Source organism: Lytechinus variegatus, chromosome 9, assembly GCF_018143015.1.
Source record: "Lytechinus variegatus isolate NC3 chromosome 9, Lvar_3.0, whole genome shotgun sequence".
Lineage (NCBI taxonomy): Eukaryota > Metazoa > Echinodermata > Echinoidea > Temnopleuroida > Toxopneustidae > Lytechinus > Lytechinus variegatus.
In genome coordinates, this window is record NC_054748.1 from 14,818,455 (window position 1) to 14,841,525 (window position 23,071).

At 34.7% G+C, this 23,071-nt stretch overlaps 1 protein-coding gene across 3 annotated transcripts; it reads left to right on the plus strand.

The window, feature by feature from the left end:
• Nucleotides 1-245: 245 nt before the first annotated feature.
• Nucleotides 246-21,256, plus strand: LOC121421630 (CD151 antigen-like). Of its 3 annotated transcripts, none has more exons than XM_041616394.1 (9): nucleotides 246-377; nucleotides 7,076-7,153; nucleotides 10,681-10,872; nucleotides 11,663-11,737; nucleotides 14,016-14,114; nucleotides 15,472-15,636; nucleotides 15,950-16,033; nucleotides 16,560-16,653; nucleotides 20,446-20,529. In XM_041616394.1, the coding sequence occupies exons 2-8, from the start codon at nucleotides 7,088-7,090 to the stop codon at nucleotides 16,623-16,625; spliced, it is 747 nt and encodes a 248-aa protein (XP_041472328.1). In that variant the 5' UTR covers nucleotides 246-377; nucleotides 7,076-7,087; the 3' UTR covers nucleotides 16,626-16,653; nucleotides 20,446-20,529. The 3 variants fall into 3 exon arrangements, with proteins under 3 accessions (XP_041472328.1, XP_041472330.1, XP_041472329.1); XM_041616395.1 differs by lacking the exon at nucleotides 16,560-16,653 and adding an exon at nucleotides 17,636-17,714 and having other exon boundaries at nucleotides 250-377; nucleotides 20,446-20,532; XM_041616396.1 differs by lacking the exon at nucleotides 16,560-16,653 and having other exon boundaries at nucleotides 248-377; nucleotides 20,446-21,256.
• The last annotated feature ends 1,815 nt before the right edge of the window (nucleotides 21,257-23,071 follow it).

Sequence of the window (23,071 nt, forward strand, 5' to 3'; positions counted from 1 at the left end):
CTCTAATTTAGTCACTTAAACAAATTACACCATGTCTAGACTGAAGAATAGACTACAAACTATGTCTGCGTCACTAAGTATGCAAACGCAGCAACATAATACAAGCGGATTTAGTCTCACCACTTCAGACTCTGTATTATATACACTATACGAAGCAAAGGGTCTGTTCTTGCCGACTAGTCTCAGATGACCATTGTCAACACAACTGACCAACGCATAAACGGATTACTCCATAAAACGATTCCTCATCAGTGGACACAATCATTTAATGATTTTGAAGCATACGTGAGGGTTGACAAACTTTTTATCGGACCCAACTGCTGGAGCTGGACAAAAAGACATTTTGTGCTACTTTTTTCGTGAATTTGAGAGTCAAGGTAAGATCTGCTCCTTTTTTATTGTTTTTGTTACCAAATGCATTGGGATGTCTCCTTGGAGTCTTGGACGCTTAGTCAGCGTGGGTGTGGGTGTGTGTGTGATTTTTTCATGCTTTTATTAAGCAGATATTATTATTATTTACGTCTGGGATCGACCTTTAACGTCACCATATGAGAGACGTTTGGTGTTTGTTTTATTTTTAATCATGCATAACAAAAATAATCACACATATAATGTAGGAACTAATAATAGACTGTAAAACTGTGGTGTTAAAGCTGACACCAGTTGGTGTTAATATAAGACCACACCCTGAGGTGTAATAATAACACCCTAGAGTTTAAACATAACACGAAAAAGTGTAAATGTAACAACCAATGGTGTTGTAATAACACCTATATGTGTTAAACTAACTTAACACCGGTGTAAAATAACTGATGTAGTCCTCTGTGTACACCAGTTACACCACAGTTTTTGCTGTGCATAAGCATAAACAAATATGTTTGAAGCGCAGAGTCCCTTAAATAACATCGTATGTAGTAATTTGTTTAAGCAAAATATTGCCCTAATTTGATGAAGAAGCATTCATTAAAAAAAAACCAAAGCTTAAGATAAAACAAAAATAAAATAATGCTCTTATAGCGTATCAAGACATAAATATCATTTGCATCTTAAATAAATTCAGAGACATTTTCATATACCTCAATTATGAGGAGTACTTTGTCGCCGTCTAAAGCAATTAGTTCTGACAGTCCCTTTATAAATTTATCATTAAAACATGATTGCACAGAAAATATTCATATATGCAAGGTCTTGTGAAACATAAAAGAGCATAAATACAATAGTGCCACATTCCATAAAATATGAAATTCAGAAGAACGAATGGTGAATCCAGATTATAAGCACCCTAACTGAAAAAATGTCAGCACTTAAAGCACAAGTCCACCCGAACAAAAGTTTGATTTAAATAAAAAGACAAAAATCCACCAAGCATAACACTGAAAATTCAAAATCGGATGTAAAACAAGAAAAATATGACATTTAAAAGTTTTGCTTAATTCGAAAAAACACATCCTGGTCGGTATGCAAATGAGGAGATTGATGACATTATCCACTTGCTATTTCTTTTGTATTTTTTCTATAAAATATGAAATATTCTCATCCGTAAAGTGAAACAACGATCAATTCGTCCCTGATTATGCGAGGTAAGCGTTGTTTATATGGTTCAGTCAAGTTTGTCCCTATTGCCAAATTTGTGAAAAAGAGAGAAATATTGTATAATTCAAACAATTACAAAAGCAATTGTAAGTACAGGACATCCTCGACTGTTACTAAATTTTGCATATCACTTTTTTGAAAAATAAGCAAAACTTTAAAAATGTTAGAACGTTCTTGTTTTACATCCGATTTTGTTGAAATTTTCAGCATTATGCTAGTTTGATTTTTCTCCATTTATTGAAATTAACATTCTTCTGGGGTGGACTTGACCTTTAACAAGCACTTTTGAGAACTTGTGTACTTAATGTAGCCCTTGACTTACCACTTAATTTTAGAGCGTTGTGCTTATTTACTCCAAAATGAATGATTTTTTACTCCTTTTCAACCCCCTTGGTATAGTGAGGTCAATAATCACTCGAACTGGGGTGAATTAAGAGTGAACAAACGAACATTTCATACGAATGACATTTGAAAAAGGGTGAGATTCACCCAACAGCAAGCGTGAAATCCACTTTAATGTGTTGATTTTTTAATGATAAATATGCCACCAAATTGTTATTACTTTATCATTGGTACCATTTAGTCCTACACATTTAAAATGTTGGGCAAAATACTATCCATTCTGTTGGGTAAATGTATGTTGGTTAAATATATATATATATATATATATATATATATATTGGGTAATAAACCTGCTCAGTTTGATAATAATTGCCAAATATAATTATATAAATATATAAATATATATATATATATATATAACAGAAATAAATACTCCGTAATGAAAATATTTTCATTACGGAGTATTTCTTTCTGTTTTAACTATTCATTGGACCAACTCCGAGCAAAACATTCCCACTTTGTTTATATATATAACTATTTATATTTGGCAATTATTATCCAATTGAGCAAATTTGTTATCCAATTTGGGCAGATTTAACCAATAGTTGTGTGGACAGAATTTTGCCCATTGATGGTTAAAAAACTGGCCTTTTTGCCTAACCTTTTTAAGAGTGTATATATGAGATCTGTGTAGTTATTCATATGCTCATTACATTTTTGTTTTTGTTCTAACAAATTTATTTAAAACTAATCGATTTCTAATTGAAATGATCGCTCGATGATGAGTAGCCTATTCGAACATCGGCCAAAATAAAATTACTACGTAAATTATTTTGAATAAAGTGTTTATTTCAACGGTAACCAAAATAATCTATGTGTTTTACGCCTATAGGCTATACACTGAATACCAATCAACTTAGCAATTAATTGATAGGAGAGCTTAGTTACTAATTAACATGCTTTGTTAATGAAGCTCTATCGATAATCCCTTTGGAAAACAAATACTTGTTGACAGACGAGGATCGGTATTTGAGGATTACGTAATCTTACAAGGGCGTGTCATAGTGTAATACTTGGATACTGTGTCATTCACAATAATCATCTTCATATGCTTATGTTATTTGCTAATAATCATTCTTTATAAGCATTTAGATGTTTCTATCCTAATTTAAGAGAGAAAAAACATTCAGGCTTTAATATGTGAGGGACTTTTCAGTAGATGTAAACAGATATGTTATCGTCATCATGTTTCACGAGAGATTACTCCAAAGAACATTCAAGTACATAGGATTTTCTTTATATATATATATATATATATATATATAACGATATTACGTTCCGCGTGTCGGACATCATAGATGATATTATGAAGCAAAGTGGTAATGCATTGTACTTAGTTCCAACTGAGTTTATATATATATATATATATATATATATATATATATTATATATATATATATATATATATATATATATATATATATGTATAAAGATATACATGATAATCTCTGTGACACGTAAGCATAAGACACTAGTTTATTTTCAATTAAAATTTTTACGTTTAACCATAGTAAGGTAGCTTATAGTTTAGGATACTTCGCGCATTTGTTATCAACTTTGGTTATCTCATAGAGCTAGCTCCATGGTTATCTCATTCGTTACATTATTATTCATTGCTGGTATCAGGGTAAGGGATTCCAATTACAAATTAATTTTGAATGCATATATATATATATATATATATATATATATATATATATACATATATATGTATGTATATATATATATATATATATATATATATATATATATATATATATATATATATATATATATATACATATATATGTGTGTGTGTGTGTATACACACACACACACACACACACTAAAGAGTACCATTGTACTCTTCGTTCATTTCTTTCACAGCATATTCAAGTAAACAGAGAAGCTAAAGCTGTATATGTATATTTTCTAACATTTACATACACATAGGCCAAAATCGATTCTTACAGAAATGTGGACTTTGTAAGTCACAACCTCAATATTAATGGGGAATCCAACCCAAATAAAAACTTGTTTTTATAAGAAAAAGAAAAATCAGACAAGTTGATAGGTGAAAGTTTGAACAATATTGGACAAATAACAAGAAAGTTATAAATTTTTAAAAGTTGTAAATATTGGTAATCACTATACCTATGGAGACTTCAAATTGGCCGCTTATGTGATGTCATAGTGATGTAAGGCAAGGACTACTCTTCCATGTACTTCAATACATATTATGGCTAAAATGTCATTTTCCCCAAAAGTTTCATTTCAAATTGTATTTTTATTTCAAGAGGACATTAAACAATATACTACCTGGGTTATATTTAGATTACTGCCCTAGGGGAATGGGTAATTAGGAGAAAACCACAAATCCCTGATAATAAAGTACATGGCCTATGGGAAAGTTGTCCTTGCCCCTTGTCATAATTTACTTACCCAGTTGCCAATTTGATATCTACATGGTATTAGTGATCTCAATTTTAAAGCAGCTATAACTTTCTTATTGCTTGTCCGATTTCTTTCAAACTTTCACCATTCTGTTTAATTCATTTTCTCCTTCCCAACACAACATTCTATGGCCAAGGCTGGATTCCCCTTTAAGCGCCATTGATCATACTGCGAATTATCAACATTAATTTACATAGTACCATTTTATTAGCTATTAATATTATTACTAGCATTTCCTTATGTAATTATATATACTTTCAATTGATATCAATCCGTTGTGTCTTATGCGCTAGTAAGAACCACCTATAGCATTATCATTTCTATCATATTTGTTAGTATTACGTTGTTAATGACATCTAAATTATGTGTTTTCAATTACTTAGCAACATGAATAGACAATGAGCAGACATTGTATGCATACCGAGTAGTAACGAGGAATACTGTATCTGTAGTCCTGCTACATTTATATTCAGTCTGGGAAAAAAAAGAACTTCTAACGATTTGAATAGTGAGCTGGTAACTTGTAAGCATTAAATGTATTTGGGTTATATGCCCATATTATAGAAAAATACGATATGCAAATTGAATAATAACGTAAAATGTCAATTTCCCAATGAATTTAATCGTTGTTTAGTATTTGGTAACGAGCTTGATGTGTTATCATTTTTTTTCGTAGAACCATAAACGACTAATTTGACATTGAAATTATAGGTTAATGATTAACTAAGTAGTTTCTCATCTAACTAGTCCCTATAATGACGTCATTCTTATTCATGCCTGATCCATTTTACACCACACAGTAAAAAACTATACAACGCTGTTTACTATATGAACCTTACAGTAATTGTTTAAACAGTTTAAACAACTGTTTAAATCTCAAGCAACAAAGTTTAATTTTCAATATCTAATTTTCAATAAATTAAAATTGATTGTTTAAACGGTTAAACAAATACTGGAAGGTTCATATAGTAAACAGCGTTGTATAAAATCTGAAACAGCGTTTTTACTGTGCCTGAAGAGCAACACCATAGTAACGTTAATAAATTGTTATAATAGTGTTAAGTGTTAACAAGATCTCCCTTGCTTTGACAAAGGGAATGGGGTGACACATTAACCAAATTTGAGTTATTGATGCGCTTATATAATTTTTACAAATCTATTCCTTCTAATCTTCCAGGCTGACTTTAATGTTAAAAGGCTCCGATCCAACTTCGTACATGGCACCCGGGGGGGGGGGGGGGCCACTTCCATTCACCAGTGGATACCATGCGCGACCATGGGGTCTCGAAAAGCACCCTAAACACGTAATTTCCATATTCTGAAAATGCACCCCTTAACAAGTATTGGCGCGTGAAACCCTACCCTTAACAAGTATTGGAAACAAAACGATACTCTTGGCAAATATTCCCTGAAATGAACCCCTAAACAAGTACAGGAATGTTTTATTGTTACGGGTCCTTCGGTCGTCGGCTTTACCTTATTTGGTTTAGTACGACCCCAGCTTCTACACCTCGCGCAAATCGGACTCTAAACACGAAGTGTTGGGGCAAAAAGGACATCCTTTATAAAACATTTTAATTTTGTTTTATCATCCCCGCAAATTCGACCCTAAACACGTAATTTTCCTAGCGAAATAGATACCCTTTTTTCATTATTTTTGTGTTTTTGACACCCTTATCACGTTACGTACGTAACGTGCCCTATCGTGAAAAAGACATCCTTTTTTACGTGTTTTTTGGTCGCGCATGGTATCCACTCGTCAATGTAAGTGCCCCCCCCCCCCCCCCCCGGGACATGGCATCAGTACACTTCGCTCTTTTAAAGCGGATACGAACCTGGAGCCTTTTAATCGCACCACCTCTAGTCCTCAAATACTCACATATAGTCAGGTTCCTAACCCATAATGCAACATTCGGAGAGTATAGTCTTGTAATATAAGCATACTAGAACAATATCACACGAATTTTATACTCGGTATATTCAGACCGAAGTAAAAATGATACCAAGGAGAAAAAAATATTTTTTTAAAGAAAGGTATTCTCTATACAAAAAAAGTTATAGGCTTATTAATTCTCGGAATTATTAATATTTACCTCAAACGGCAGATTTCAAGACTAGCTATTTATGACACACAATCGATGAGAAACAACATACTGAGTGTGAAACTTTATTTTGTAACTTGCTTTTTTCTGCCAAAGTATAAGGCATAATAATTCTAAATGCTAGATTAGTTCTGGGAACATGAATATAGGCCTACGTACCTCTATTGTAGTGGAAGAGCCGTGGCGTAGTGGTTCTGACTCTCGCCTTCAAAACAGAGGGTCGTGTGTTCGAATCCCACCGCGGTCTATAGCGTCCTTTGGCAAGGCGTTAATCCACACTTCGCCACTATCGACCCAGATGCTCAATGGATACCCGGTAGGATGCAAAAGATTTTGTATGTTTGATTTTACCAGCGCCACAATGAGGCTGTGATGAATGCAAGGAATGCTCTCCAGGGAGTGGAAATTGTGCACTTTTCGTGCGGGATTGAAATAAATCCATATGCTGTAACGCGCTTTGAGCCATTCTGGGAATAGCGCTTTATGAAAAAATGGCTTTTGCAATGATTTTCACTTTATTAATGTCTTTTCCTTTACTTTTGTAGATATAATTCAACATGGTGGCTGGTTGCGGTCCAAAGATTGCTAAATTGATCCTCTTCATATTGAACTTCTGTGTATGGGTATGTATCCAATATCTAAACTATAACACAATTTTCTATTTTTTCCGATTTTATTCTACTGTCATTTTTTCAGACATGCAATAGTGTGCATGATATTTCATTTTAGGGGACCTTGTCAATAACATATACTTATGTCTGGGACTGCTATTGAACGAGGGGATGTGTGTACTCAGGATTTTCCAAAAAGGGAGGGGAGCACATTTCCCCTAGGTAATTGGAATATCATCCAAAAAAGGGTCTCACTAAAAAAATAAGGACGTCCCACGTAAAATTTGACAAGCAAAAAAAAAGTCGCCAAGGTCCTCACTTGCATATGAGCGACATATTCCCATCAAAAATATTTCCCGTGACTCTCAAGGGTGGGGGGGGGGGGGGGCACGGGCCGGATGTGCCCCCCCTGGATCCGCCACTGCGAGGGGGAGGGGGTGTTGTTGTTGTTTTTTTTATATCCGGTCAGTCTCGATAACTCGTCATATAGATTTTTTATATAAATGTTTCTATCAGGTGATTTTTTTTTCGAAATTCCCCTTATGTTTTTCAATTCAATCCAATTCTTTATTCCATTTCCACTCAAACATAATACAAAGTAATATAAAGTAATACAAATCAAATACAATTTTACAGACGAGCATTCTTACTTCGTAAAAGAAAAAAATATAATATTGAGCATAAATGGAAATGAGGGGGTCCACCAAAACGCAAAGCTTGTTAAATGCAGATCCCCCTTGGAAATGAAAAAAAATATAATTGACTTATTCAAATATGCATTTATATAAAGGAAAGAAAAAGAGGAGGGACAAAAGGTCCAAATCATATTGATGTATACATAAATACAGAACAAGTGCAAAGATATTCACACAAAGAGGTCTTCGCTGTGAAGGATATGTTGCGCAATATGCAGGAGAAAAAGCAGAAAGAGAGAGAGAATGACAAGACATAGAAGACAAGACAAAACAAGAGACAGGACAGTACAAGAAAAGATAACATAATAAGTAAAAAAAAAAGGAGGAAAAGTCAGAATGTGGAAGGGCTGACCACAAACCAGCTTGATTAGGTGAAGCCCGATTTTGTTTATAGTTTATATTAATGATTTTTGTAGATCATCAGATGTTCTTTCTTTCATTCTCTTTGCGGACGACTCTAACTTATTTTTTTCACATAAAAATCCTCTTCACCTTGCTAATACAATCAACTCTGAACTAAAAAATGTCACCCAATGGATAAGAGCAAATAAATTGTCAATAAACTTACAAAAAACAAAATATATGTTGTTTAGCAACTCTATTAATACACTTCCTGTTGATATTATTTTGGATGGAACTCCCTTGGAAAATGTATCCCATATTAAGTTTCTTGGAATAACAGTCGATAATAAGCTCTCATGGAAATTCCACATAGATAACATATGTAAAACTATTTCACGCAACATTGGTATAATTAAGAAGCTTAAATTTTGTTTACCATTATCATCCCTGCTTACGTTATATTCATCCCTTATATTACCTTATTAAAATTATGGAATTTTAGCGTGGGGCAACACACATCAAACACTCTTAGACAAATTACTCCTATTACAAAAGAAGTCTCTTCGTGTCATATGTCACACAGCATATTTGTCTCATACTGACCCATTATTTTTGGAACATAAAATATTGAAAATTAAAGACTTGTATTTGTTCAATCTCGGTCAGTTTATGTACAATTATAACAATAACAACCTCCCAAATGTATTTCATTCAATGTTTCCAAAAAATCAATCCATTCATAACTATCCAACAAGGCGATTGGGTGAATTCCATTTACCACTTCTAAGAACTTTGCTGGCTCAGAACACATTTATATATGAGGGACCGAAGTTATGGAACTCACTTCATAATGATATAAGAACTGCAAAATCTTTGAACTCTTTTAAGACTAAATTCAAATTATCTCTATTAAAATCTTATAATGTATCCTCAAATTAAATCTAATTCATCATCTCTGTCAAGAGGTTAGTCATCATTTTTACTATAAAGACTATAATTAAAACATAAATCATCCCTTTTTTTATTGAAAAAAAAAATCTGACACAAGTCCTTCCCAATTGTGCTCGGTATCGAACCTCATACATTATTTGTGTCTATCCTCTCATCTTTTTTCTCTTTCCTGTCCGCCTTCCTACCGCTTATTTATTTACGGCATCAATCACATTTTTTCGCGCATTTTATTCTTTCCAGGTCATTTTATATATTTTTTTCTCCTTTTATACACATTGAATCCAGTTTGCTTGAGTCCACGATGGCATGTGTTCTACCTACGTTTAGCAGCACCCATCCATCTTCTCAGGGCATTCTTCCCTTTCTCTTTTTTTTTTGGGGGGGGGTGGGAAGGGTGGATATATTTTAGGACGGGTTGTTTTGTCCTATACAAACTATATTTTTTGATATCTTCGTATTTTATATTTTGTGAGTATTATTTCTCTCTCATTTATTTTTTTCTCATTTGATTACATATGTCTGTATTTGTACTCTATTATTGGTTTTGTTATCTATTTTTGAGGGGCCCACATTGTACAAGCATTGCTTTTTAGTGGGTCCCTCCATTTCCATCTTAATTTAATTTCTATTGAAAAATAGTATACTTATTTAAAACCTCCAATGTGTTGCCCAAATCGTGTAAGTTTTTTTTCACAACATATGTATTATTATTTTTGTTTATTTTTGTTTCTTTGCAATGGATACAAATACTTATTTTTATATATATGGTATACAATTTGTTTTTGTTTGATGGAAGTGAAATAAATAAAATTGAATTGAAAATTGAATTGAATTGATTATAAATGGACAATATAAGATGGAAAAAAAGATAAAACAATAAAGTATTTCTAATAGTAACTTAATTAACTTTTTATACCCTTCGATTCACAAAATTTGGTACGTATAATTGAGTTTTTGCAGATTGTTGTAATAACAATCAGATACGACTGGGTGCTATTTATTACGATTGGGACCGAACTTTAACGTTACTATCTGAACGACATGACCAGGACTCGAACCTTATAGGTTACCAGGTGACATAATCAACGGCGTGTTCGTTATTTTGTTGTTTATTTCAATTCTATGTTTCATTCATATATACGCTTTCTTCTTCTTTCCTTTGTTGGCAACCAGTCAGGATTGACTATTTTTGCCACAGATTTTTGTTCATTTTCAATAGCTTGTTATTAGTATTTCCTTTTCCATTCCTTTTCTTTTTCTCTCTCTTTTTTCTTTTCTTTTCCTTTTTCCTTCCTTTTCTTTTCTTTTCCTTCATTTTCTTTCTCTTTTTTCCTTCTTTTCCTTTTTTCCTTTTCTTTTCTAATTATTTTTCTTTTCTTCTGTTTTCTTTTTTTTTCTTTTTCCCTCTTATTTTTTCTTTTTCTATTTTTTTCTTTTTTCTTTTCTTTTCTCTTTTTTTCTTTTTATTTCTTTTTTTTTCTTCTTTTGTATGCGTTCTGTTTTGAGTTAGGCTCACTTAAAACATTTTCCATATAAAACATTGTATTACAGGCGGCAGGTATTGTACTGATCGGAATCGGATCATGGATAACCGCCCGGCAACAAGACTACACGGATCTGTTCTCTGAGGACACGATATTGATCGTTACAGGGGTAACGATAGGGGTGGGGTGCTTCATCTTTATCGTCGGCTTCTGTGGATGTTGTGGGGCTCTGAAAGAAGGAACGTTCTTATTAAAACTGGTAAGATATTGCCATGACAACGGTATAATAATAATAGAATACTTAATACCAAAGATATAAAATGTTTAATTATCACCTAATACAAAAATGTTTCCAAATCTGTATTCCGTTAAAAAAATATGTCCTGTGGTAATTATGTTTGGTACCTATCTTGACCACACAGCATGCTACAAGAATGTAATTTACCCCAAGGTTACCACAATAATGATGAAGAAATTCTATTTCCGAGATTTGAGTATACTATCATGGTTACAATGATTATAGCCATTTCGGGGGCCATATATTTTTTTGAAATACCCGGCCTCCCAAAACTATTGTATCTAACCCGGCTGGATGATCCGCGCCTGGATGATGATGATGATGATGATGATGAAGATTGTGATGATGATGATTATGATGATGGTGGTAATGAAGATGATTTAATGATGATGGTAATGATGAATATGACAATATTGATGATAACGACGATGATGACGACGATAATGATAAAGAAATTATATTTTCGTGATTTAAAAACATTCTGTCATGATTATAGTGAGTTTAGCTGTATCCTTCTTTTTACTTTCGCAATGTAAGAACAACTGTGATATCAAACAATTAAGTTATTGACTGCTAATACTCTTGCAATCCTATAAACATATCATTCAGTCAAGTATGGACTTTGCCATTCAACTCCGCTACGCCTTGAAATGAGAAAACTTGACATCATTTTATATTTTGTACTATTCAATAGTGAGGGTTTCAATATCTGCTTATTAATATATAATTATCCCTATTATTCTCTTGATAGTATTTTTTCTTCATGGTTCTAATCATTATTCTGGAGATCACCGCCGGTATCCTAGCATTTGTCTTCGATGATGAGGTAAGGACACCTGGGCCCCGTCTTAAGACTTACGATTGATCAAATCAATTGTAACTCTATGGAAATCCATCAGTGTCATAATTTTTTCTACAGGAAATTTGCAAAATGTCCTTTGTAAACAAAGGAAAACACGCCAAATTGTCAAGAAATTAATGACTTCATGGATATACATATCTAGAACAACTTTTGAACAACCATGCATTTCATTTGTTGACTTTGCTGGCTTAACATGGATGCGATTGATCCTATCAATCGCAACTCTTAGTAAGACGGGCCCCAGATGAGAAAAGGTGGATGATTGATGCAAAGAAACCGAGAGAGAGATAGAGAGAGGGAGAGAGAGAGGGACAGTAGACAAAATTATATCTACAGTAGATGTGGACCAAGTGCCAAGAGAGAGAGAGAATAAAACAGATGGAGGGGGCGGCACAACGGGGGGAGAGAGAGAGGGAGTAGATGAGACGAGGATAAATACTCAGAGAAAGGGGAAAAGAGAGAGAAAATAAAAATGTATATCTACAGTAGATGTGGAGCAAGTGGACAGTAAAGAGAGAGACAGAGAAAGGGAGAGAGTAGGAAAGGGAAAGGGAGAGAGAGAGAGAAATAAAGAGAGAGATAGATAAGGGGGTATGTGATATGTATGGGATATGTAAACATATGTCCTGCCTCGGCAATAATAAGCCAGGACCTGGGCTACTTTGACTTCCTTTGTTAATTGTGTTTGTAAACTACTATGTAATTGTTTTATTTTATACGTCATCTGATCCTTTATGAATATTGAAATGAAGTGATACAAAATCATATGAAAAAGAGAGAAAACAATGTTAGGCGTAGCTCAATCAAAGTACACCAGAGCTACCACGGGGAGCTACCCTCCATTATTGAAATTTCGGTGAAGCCGAAAACATTTTTCTGCCTGGAATCGGACCCGAGCCCATGCACGCTTTGAACGCCTGTTCAATTCGCGGCAGAGACATTTCTTCGGGATCACCAAAATTTCAAAAAGGGAGCATAGCTCCCCGGGATAGCTCTGCTGGGGAACTTTGATTGAGCTACGCCTACCCAATTAATGTTCGCTATATTCACTTCTTTCACAATATACAACATTTCAATAAACAGAGTTACCAAAGCTGAAGCCATATTTATAGATAGATAGATAGCCCGGGGGGGGGCACTTCCATTCACGAGTGGATACCATGCGCGACCATGGGGTCTCGAAAAGCACCCTAAACACGTAATTTCTATATTCCGAAAATGCACCCCTTAACAAGTTATTGGCGTATGAAACCCTACCCTTAACAAGTATTGGAAACAAAACGATACTCTTGGCAAATATTCCCTGAAATGAACCCCTAAACAAGTACAGGAATGTTTTATTGTTACGGGTCCTTCGGTCGTCAGCTTCACCTTATTTGGTTTAGTACGACCCAACCTTCTGTGTTGGGGCAAAAAGGACATCCTTTATAGAACATTTTAAATTTGTTTTATCATCCCCTCAAATTCGACCCTAAACACGTGATTTTCCTAGCGAAATAGATACCCTTTTTCATCATTTTTGTGTTTTTGACACCCTTATCACGTTACGTACGTAACGTGTCCTATCGTAAAAAAGACATCATTTTTACGTGTTTTTTTTTTGGTCGCGCGTGGTATCCACTCGTCAATGTAAGTGCCCCTCTGATAGATAGATAGATAGGTAGATAGACATATGGATGAATGGGTAGATGGATGGATGGATAGATAGATAGAATAGATAGAATAGGAGAGAAAGAGACAAGAGAGAGGGGAAGATTGAAAGAAATTGTGTAAGGGATATTTTTCGTTTTCAGTAACAAATACATACTCAAAATCAAATTCGTTTAACTTTCATTTTTCTCTTAAGATTTCGGAACAAATCTTAGGATTTTGTTAAATTCTAGGCAGAAGTAGCCCCTTTACCGTTCTGAGAAAAAAACAATGTTTAAGTTAGTTATAGGTTATAATTGCCTCATTTACTCCCACACACTTTACATTCTCTCTCTCTCTCCCATCTACGATTATTATGATTTTATTATGGTCTCGGGAGCCCAGCCTTAGAAAGGCCTTTGGCCTATGCTGGCTCCCTCATATTCTCATTTATTCTGTTGTTATTCTATTTTTGTATCCTTATCTGTATATACATGTAGTGTATTCTTTGATTTGTATGTTGTATGTTTTTTAATGAGAATTTGAAATAAATGAAATGAAATGAAAAAAAAATACTATGTCTACGATTATTTTTTGTTCTTGTTTTGGACAGCTTGAAGAAAGTATGATTGAGGGAATGACATACACCATCAATAACACCTACCCAACAACTGATGCGTCCAAAGAGTCCATCGATGGTGTCCAAAACGGTGTAAGTATATCTTTACTTCAATTTTGTAAATGGAATATATGTTTTCCCGTTGATAACTGGTGTGTTGGCTCAGTTGGTAGAGCGTCCGTCTCACAACCGGGAGGCCAGGTCGGGGTTCAAACCCCGGCCGCGTCAGACCAAAAGACGTAAAAAGATGGGAGTTGCTGCTACCCTGTTTGGCGTTCAACGATTGAAGGGTTAGAGCCTCGTCGATCTGGCGCTGCACAGTGGCCACCGGGCCCACGATCAATTGGGCAAAGCAAATTTTCGGAGTATTTCATTTCATGTCTATTTCGAACAATAAATTCTGGATTTATCTTTTATCTTATCTTTAATCCAGGTCACAATAAAATCATGCAAAATAATAATTCCAAAAGATCAATTTTCAGTTCCGGTTCAAGTTCATCCTTATCTATAAATTTTTACAGTCACATTAAATCCGATTCAATTTGTTTAATTCCCTATTTGAAATCAATTTACAAATAGATATCCAGTTTTCAAATTAATACCAATAGTGGCAGGGGTCGTGAAAAGCACAAATTAGCGGCTTGGGGTATGCAAAATAAAACATTTTAATAGAATCATAAAATATATATATATATAAGCTTGACACAAAAGAGGGAAAGATATATCGCAATGATAGTTTTTGAGAATTAGAATCGAATATTCTCATTCTAATGTAATCCAGAATTCACTTTGTACATAACCACAGTCGATAAGGGTTAATCTTGAATTCATGCAATTTTGAACTGTCTTACTCCACAGTTTGTTCAAACGCAATAAAGAATTCTTTGAAATATATTACCGATGGCTCTTGTAATAGTGATTCAGCATCCATCTTTAGAACCACACAATATTTTCTGGATTAGCAGACTCCTGAGGTCATGGTACCAAATGCATAAAAGTTACCATTATGGTAATTTTGTTACCATCGATGGATAAATACCATGGCAACAATGCTCAGCAGCCAATCAAAATCAAGGATTCCATGCAATCAACAATTGATTGGCAAATTTGCAATCAAAGTTTAGTCAACGAGCATGAATCCCCTCGACATGGTGATGACGAGGGGGTGGCTCGTATATACATGGTCATGCTTATTTTGCATCCACCAACATTATTTATATTCTTATTCTAGGATCGCTCAATCCACCTCATCAGTGGCCCACAATCAATTTGCCGTAACAACCGTGGTTTCCGAAGCCATTACTTGGTCGAAACTTCTCTTTTCAATTTTTGTATGTTCATGATTTAGTAATGAAATGTTGCATAATGTTTTGTGTGAACTGAATGAATAAATGTATAAATTATCATATATTTTTCCAAAATTTTGCAATTTGCTTTTATTCTCTTCTAGTTCGATTGCTGCGGAGCCATGGGATACGCAGACTACGCTAACTCACAGAACTTTGCTAATAATCTAGCTGTTCCCGAGTCCTGCTGTATCGATGGAGCATCCGTTACCCAATGTCAGGCCGGTACGAAGGGAAATCCCACTAATCCAGAACTAGTACACAGTCAGGTAAGAAAAAAAAACAGACGTAACTTTACATACTATGGAAAAAAAATCAAGTTTAAATCATATTTTTGGTCCGGGCTTAAAGTATTTATAACTTTAATTTTTAACCCGGTCACCGGATCCTGGCACGCCCGCACACAATGTGTGCACTATCTGCACTACCTGGAGAGCATTCCAACAAGTGTTCCATTAAGACTCTGCATTTTGCTATTAATCAATTCATGATCAATTTATCTGGTTGTGTCTGAACCTTTTTTTTTTATTTGTTATAATTTACCTGTTATTTACAAAATAATTTCTGGCTCTTTTTTTTCAGGGATGCGTTGCCGCTTCCGTCGATACTATCCAGGATAACTACTTGATCATCGGGGCTGTTTGCCTTGCTCTTCTTGTTTTTGAAGTAAGTTACACTCGGGCTGGTCGATATAATATAAGCTCATAATGAACGTAGGCCTATATATGTGATGGATTTTTAGGCTCGGCTATCGGCAAAATTTGGCTGGCGAAAATCGAATAACATCAAATCTTTTTTAGGCTCGGCAATCGGCAAAATTTGACTGGCAATAATCGAATAACATCAAATCTTATAAGATTTGATGTATTTGATGTAATTTGGCTGGCGATAATCGAATAACATCAAATCTTATAAGTTTGATGTTATTCGATTATCGCCAGCCAAATTTTGCCGATAGCCGAGCCTAAAAATCCATCACATATATACGTTCATTATGAGCTGCAACTCCGCGAGAGCAGGGAATCTAATATACACACACACACACACACACACACACACACACATATATATATATATATATATATATATATATATATATATATATATATATATATATATAATAAAACAATGTCAATATTTGATTGATGTTATTTTATTTCCAATATTTTCAATTATCCAATTATACCAACAGATTCTAACGCTATGGTTTACTTGCTGTGTCATTAGTGGAATAGACAATCAAGTTGAACCATTTTAGGATAAATAAATTCCCAGGGAATTCCAAGGCAAGATATTAAATCAAGATTTAAAATCGCAGCTTGTTCATCGTGCAGTCGCATTCATGGTTTGCAGTGCTCCATGTCATTTTCATTCCATTAAAGTTTCTTAATGAATTCCATTTATTAAAGAGTTGATGTGAATATAAAGACAAAGTCATATGCGACACTAAAGATTGCATCATAATCGGTTGTAAAATAAGAAAGAATTGAAAATTTTCATATTGCGCATATTTTTCACAAGACGCACAGCACATTCATTTTCAGAATAATAAGAGAGGAAATGGTGGCATTCAGTCACTATTTATTTTTTATTATATTGCATGATTAATAGAATAATATATCAGTTTTTGCATATTTGACAATAAGGGGGCTCTTCATCAAATCACAATAGGATAAAAAATTGGGTAAACTTAATTTGTTACACTTCGTAATTCCGAAGATTCGTTATTCCAAAGGTTCGTAATTCCGAAACACTTAAATTGCATATTTACCTCGATGTTCGTTAATCCGAAAACGAAAAAGGGTTCGTTAATCCGAACATTTGTGGCGTTATTCCGAAGAAGGTTCGATAATCCGAAAACAAAATATAAAGATTCATTGTTCCGAAGGATCGTTCTCGGACTATCGAACCTTCGGAATTACGAACCTTATTTCGTTTTCAGATTGACGAACCTTCGAAATTACGAACCTTCGGAATATTCGAACCTTTGTAATAACGAAGCGTCGGAATAACGAATGTATGCGACTTAATCCCCCATCCAAGATAATTCAGGGGTGACATTACCCTGCCTTGCTATCTGTTTTTCTATATCTGTTTTTTTTTAATCTCTTGAAACTTATATATATATACCAGTCCAGTGTAGCGGCATTACATCATTCGCAAAGCTAGTAAACTGAATCATATGTTGTGGCAACTACTTCATTAATATTCACGTCACCCTTTCCTTCCTTTCTCTCCCTTTTCTTTATTGTCTCTCCATTCTCACAGATCTTGACCATGGTATTTACCTGTTGTGTCATTAGCGGTATTGATAACGGAGAATATGCATAAACATTGAGCGAATGAGGCATGTTGAGTATTAATCTTTCATTTTTTAAAGACACCTACACAGCAAAAACTGCGGTGTTAACCGGTGTACAGAGAGGACCACACCAGTTATTTTACACCGGTATTAAATTGGTGGTGTCAGTTTTACACCTATATGTGTTATTACAACACCTTTGGTTGTTACATTTACACTCTTTGGTGTTATGTTCAATCTTTAGGGTGTAATTTTAACACCTCAGGGTGTGGTCCTCTAATAACACCAATTGGTGTCAGTTTTAACACCACAGATTTTACAGTGTAGTTTCATTTCATAATCAGATATTTAACACAAAATTGTATTGGGAATTGTAATGAGCCAAACGATATGGGTTGGGGTTTTTTCACTCCAAAAACTTAATATAAGCGGCTTTTCACACTGCATTTCCTTAGTAAAGATTGCATCAAATTGAATAATAAATAATAATAATACATATGATTTCTATAATTATATAGCGTCTTATCCATTTTGATTAAAATGTTCAAGGCGCTTAGAAGAGAACAAAACTAGAAGTACAAGAAATGTTTTAATATCACTTAAATTAATTGATTAAATCAACCCCATACGATTTAACCCCCGACTATCCTCAGCCCCATACTATCTTTTTTTTTTGGGGGGGGGTTCACACTGTCTTTCTTAACCCCATACTCTTTAACAACAGGGTTTAGCGGACTATCGCAAAGATCATGAATATTCACGATTTTACCACATAGATTTTACCACACTTAGCCCCACTTTTCTGCATCCTGCTCGTTTCACACTGCATCTCTTAACATCGCAATTGATGTGGTCATGCAGTTTTGAGCATTGCGTTTTTAGCAATCATTGATCCAAGAGCCCTCCCGGAGACTCCGATTTTTAAGACCAAGATTTACTTCCAGAGCTACCAGCGGGGGTGGCAGGGGGAACGAGTCACAACTCATGCAGGGGACGTACCCCTGCCCCCCCCCCTGACGAGTCACATCTGATCTATTTGTAATGTAAAGATGAATGCAATGAAAGCAGACGTGTGCCCCCTCTTTTGAACCTTTTTTTTTGCTTGCTTGTCAATTTTTTTCGAGGACGAAAATATCTTCTTAAAAATTTGCCCCCCCCCCTTTTGAAAATCCTAGGTGCGCCACTGTCCAGAGCCCCCCTATTTTCGACTTTGGCGTTACACATAGGTATCATGTTATAATTCGAGCCCCCCCCCCCCTTGTGTTAACCAAATGCTAGACAGGTAGAGTCTATCCAAGAAATTAATTGATTATGATCATGTTTATTGGTCGGACGCAATTATATTCATCAACGCATTGGATAATTTCAACATAGGGTTCACTTTTTAAGAGTGTTCTTTTCTTTAGTCACATCTGATTAGAACAGAGCCATTTCTAGGAAAATGATAAAAATACGACCAAGGCATATATAAACTGCAACCGGCTAATAAATTATTTTTTGAGGTTATATCTACGATTGCGCTATTCACTCATCGCACACCGCCATGCAGTATATATATTTTTAACACTGTCATACCCATAAGTACGCTACTTTGTGATTTTTTAATAATACCATGCATAAAAGCGCATAAAACACATTTAGAATAACGATTCTGATTATTTTCAGGGTAGAAAGTTATTTGTGATTTATTTTGTTTGATGAACAGACACTATATAGAACTATATAGTTCATTTGATAACTTGACAATTTATTCAGAAATATAAAATCGTGTGAATCAAATCTTTTCTTTTGTAGAAAATATTTTTTAAGAGAAAATTATCATAGACTATTATTTGCGTAAACAGAGAAACAAGCATTATGCTGACAGTTTCATTACAAATCGTATGTATAATATGACAGTTAGTTATATCCACTGGCGGATCCAAGGGGGGGGGGCATAGCCGGCCCGTGCCCCCTTTTGAGAAACAATGTCAAAATTTGTAATGTAAAAATGCCATTAAAACAAAAGTGTGCCCCCCTTTTTTTTTAAAGTGAAGTATTTGTTTACTTGTCAAATTATTTTCGGGGACGAAATATTAATTTGGGGTTAAAAGACTGTTTTTGTTATGGCTTGTCAATTTTAATTTTGTTCTCGGAAAATGTGCCCCCCTTGAAAATCCTGGATCCGCCCTTGGTTATAGCAGACGTACCCATGATTTTCATACAACAGTTACATACATGTCCTAGGAGATATAGAAATTGAGTCATGTGCTCATTATTCTTTATTCATAAAATGAGAAATACGCAATATTTGGGGTTTTATCGTATTATGAAATTCACTTAGTTTAGTCGGTTTGCACATTTTAAAAAAATATTATTTCGACTTATTACTGGAAGCCAGTCGAGGGCCTCTTTACTCCAAATCTTTGATCAATTACTCACAACTAATACTTCATATGTTATATAATAAAAACGATATTATACACTGTTAGTGTCAGTGTAATACCATCTGATCTGTTATTTATATATAGTGACTCGTTGTATGCAAGAACTGTTGTGAAAATTTATAGAACAATGTGTGATACTTTTCTTAGTTTACATTCAGTTTGAAAAATAAAAATTATGATTATATTTATTTTTTCCGTTTGTATCATATTCAACTTGCTGTGAAGATGATACTGACTTGTATTTATGACTTCATTTTCATGTTATAATTTTTTATTATTTGAAACGAAACAGTATTTTTTCATGAATATTTTCTTTCCTTTCCCCTTCTCTATTATACCTCCCTGTGCAGGTACTGGCCATGTGGGTCACATGTTGTGTAATTAGCGCCATCAACGAATATGAATATAAATGAGCAAGTGGGCGTGTCTTCAAACTTGGATCCACCAATCACGGAGCTGTACAGATCCTCTCAAGGAAAATGAAGTACTAACTCCATTAGCTCTGAACAAAAATGATGAAATTAACAAAAGGATCAACAATAATCTTTGAAAGAAATAACCCTTCCCTTTAGAAAGATACAGAAGCCTCCTGATATATATATGAGACCAATCTCTCCTTTTCCCTTTTTTGTTAATGACATTAATTATTGGAATATACATGATTGGACGTATATATCCCTTTTTTACATTTGTAAATATATCAGTATTCATATTGTTAAAATAAAAAAAATCCTTATCGTTTGTTCCTCAACATTAGGCCAAATATTTTATAGATCGTGGCCATTTTGAAAGAAAAATAAATGTTATTGAAGCTAAAAAAAATCATTGTAAATGTATCATAAAATATTGTAATTCTTGAATAAACTTTTGATGAGTTGGTGGAAAATCACTGGTCAATTTATTTATTTGATTTTAGGGCCAACATTTTGGGTTGATATCCACGTCATAGGCAAAGGATACTGTCAAATATCTAAGCACAAGGAAAATACATGCATATCTGATTCTATCAATTGGCTTTTTTTTAAGAATTCATTTAGTGAGTGAATTTGCCGTTCTGTGTAAAACCTGACAATTAAAGACCCCCCCCCCCACGACTAATATGTGACATGTATTGCATCTTTTTGTAATGAAATAATCAAATATAATGAAATAATAATTGTATTGATTACTTTCGTTGTTTTTGTAATTGCTTGAATTTGAAAAAAGTAAAAATTTTCGAATGTTATGAGAAAAAGAGACAGGGGGAGAGAGGGAACAAAACGGTTTGATGGACGGGAAAGTGAGGGAACGGGAAAATAAGATAGAGAGTGGGGTGGAGGTGAGGGAGAAAGGGAGAGTGATAAAGAGATGGGGAGAGGGGTGGGGCGAGTCAGAGTGAAATTGGCAGAGCTGGAGAATTAGGACATATTTTTTAAGTAGAGGCTTTGCGTTCGGGGCGTTAGCGAGTTTTTCATTTCATTTATTGTTTTTTGCAGCTTTTTTCACAGCAAAAATCTGGACAAGAAAGTACATCTCTAACATTAAAATATCAAGATAATGAACAAATAATTTTGTATATTCATTACCGATACACACGTCACATTTATCAAGTAAAACTGCGGCGTGAGAGTGCTGGAAAATTAGGGTATAGCAGAAGTGAAAGGGGAAATGAGTGCAGAGATATAAAAAAATGCGAGAAATAAAAGAGAGAGAAAGGGGGCGGGATCGGGTTGTAGAGAGAAGGAAAGGGGGGGGGGGGAAGGGAGAGGGGGTGTGGGCATGAGCATTGAAAATAGAAGAAAAAAAATATTCCAACCTCCCCCCCAAAAAAAAAAAAAAAACATGGTCCAAGTCCAGGAAAACAAAACGAGAAAAGAAAATTTAAGGGAAAAAGGGTGAAATACGACACTTGTTGAATATCATGTAAAAACCTATTAAAAATTAAGATGAAAAGTAACAAATTTTGTTGCTCGCATCTTCCTCCCCATATATGCCATTTTGCGCCCCCTCAAAATTTTTGCCTAATTATGCCACTGGTGGTAAATTGCAAATTCGTCCACCTTCATTTAGTCTAATGCCATTCGGTCCATCAACATTTTGTCTAACCATTTGGTCCAATCATCACTTTGTCTACTCACCAATTCGTCTATGACCATTTCGTCTAATAACCAGTTGGTCTAATACCCATTTTATTTTCATTCGATTTTGCACAATTAACACTTTAGTTTGATTAGACCAAATGGTATATGGACCAAATGGCTATTGGACCAACTGGTTATTTGACGGAATGGCATTAGACTAAATGAAAGTAGACCATGTGGTGTGTAGACGAACTGGTGTTAGACCAAATGGTAGTAGACGAGTTGGCAATTGGACGAATTGGAAATAAAGCCCACTGGTTGGTCTATTTCTCAGATAGTCTAATACTACATCATGGGCTAAATCAGTGGCGTAATGAGCCAAAAATTGTAAGGGGCGAGTTATTGCATATCAGGCAAATTTTGTTTTTACATTTTTATAAAAGAATCAAATTGTGTGATCAATTTTGACATAACACTGTATTCAGAAAATAGTATATTTTACCCTTTCCACTTCTTGGTAATATATTTTTGGAAGGGGGGGCAATGCCCCCAAGCCCACCCCCATCTGTATGCCACTAGACTAAACCCACTCGGACTAACCATCACTTGGACTGTCACGTTTGTTCTCATGCATAGTTACATGGACCCCCCCCCCACTCTCTCAATTTTAAAATGGCTTACTGCATATGTTATTTCTCTCCAACTGTTATACTCATTTTTCTCCTCTCTCTCTCTCTCTCACACACATTTTATGACCAAGGTTGGATTCCCCTCTAATCCAAGGTCATAGAAGGTTGTGACTGAGGATCCCCCTCCCCCCCCCCCCCTCACCTGCCTTGGAGTAGTCTAGATCTGGACATTAGTATTTATCTGGATAAAAACCTTAACATATTCATCCCACACAGTATACACACAC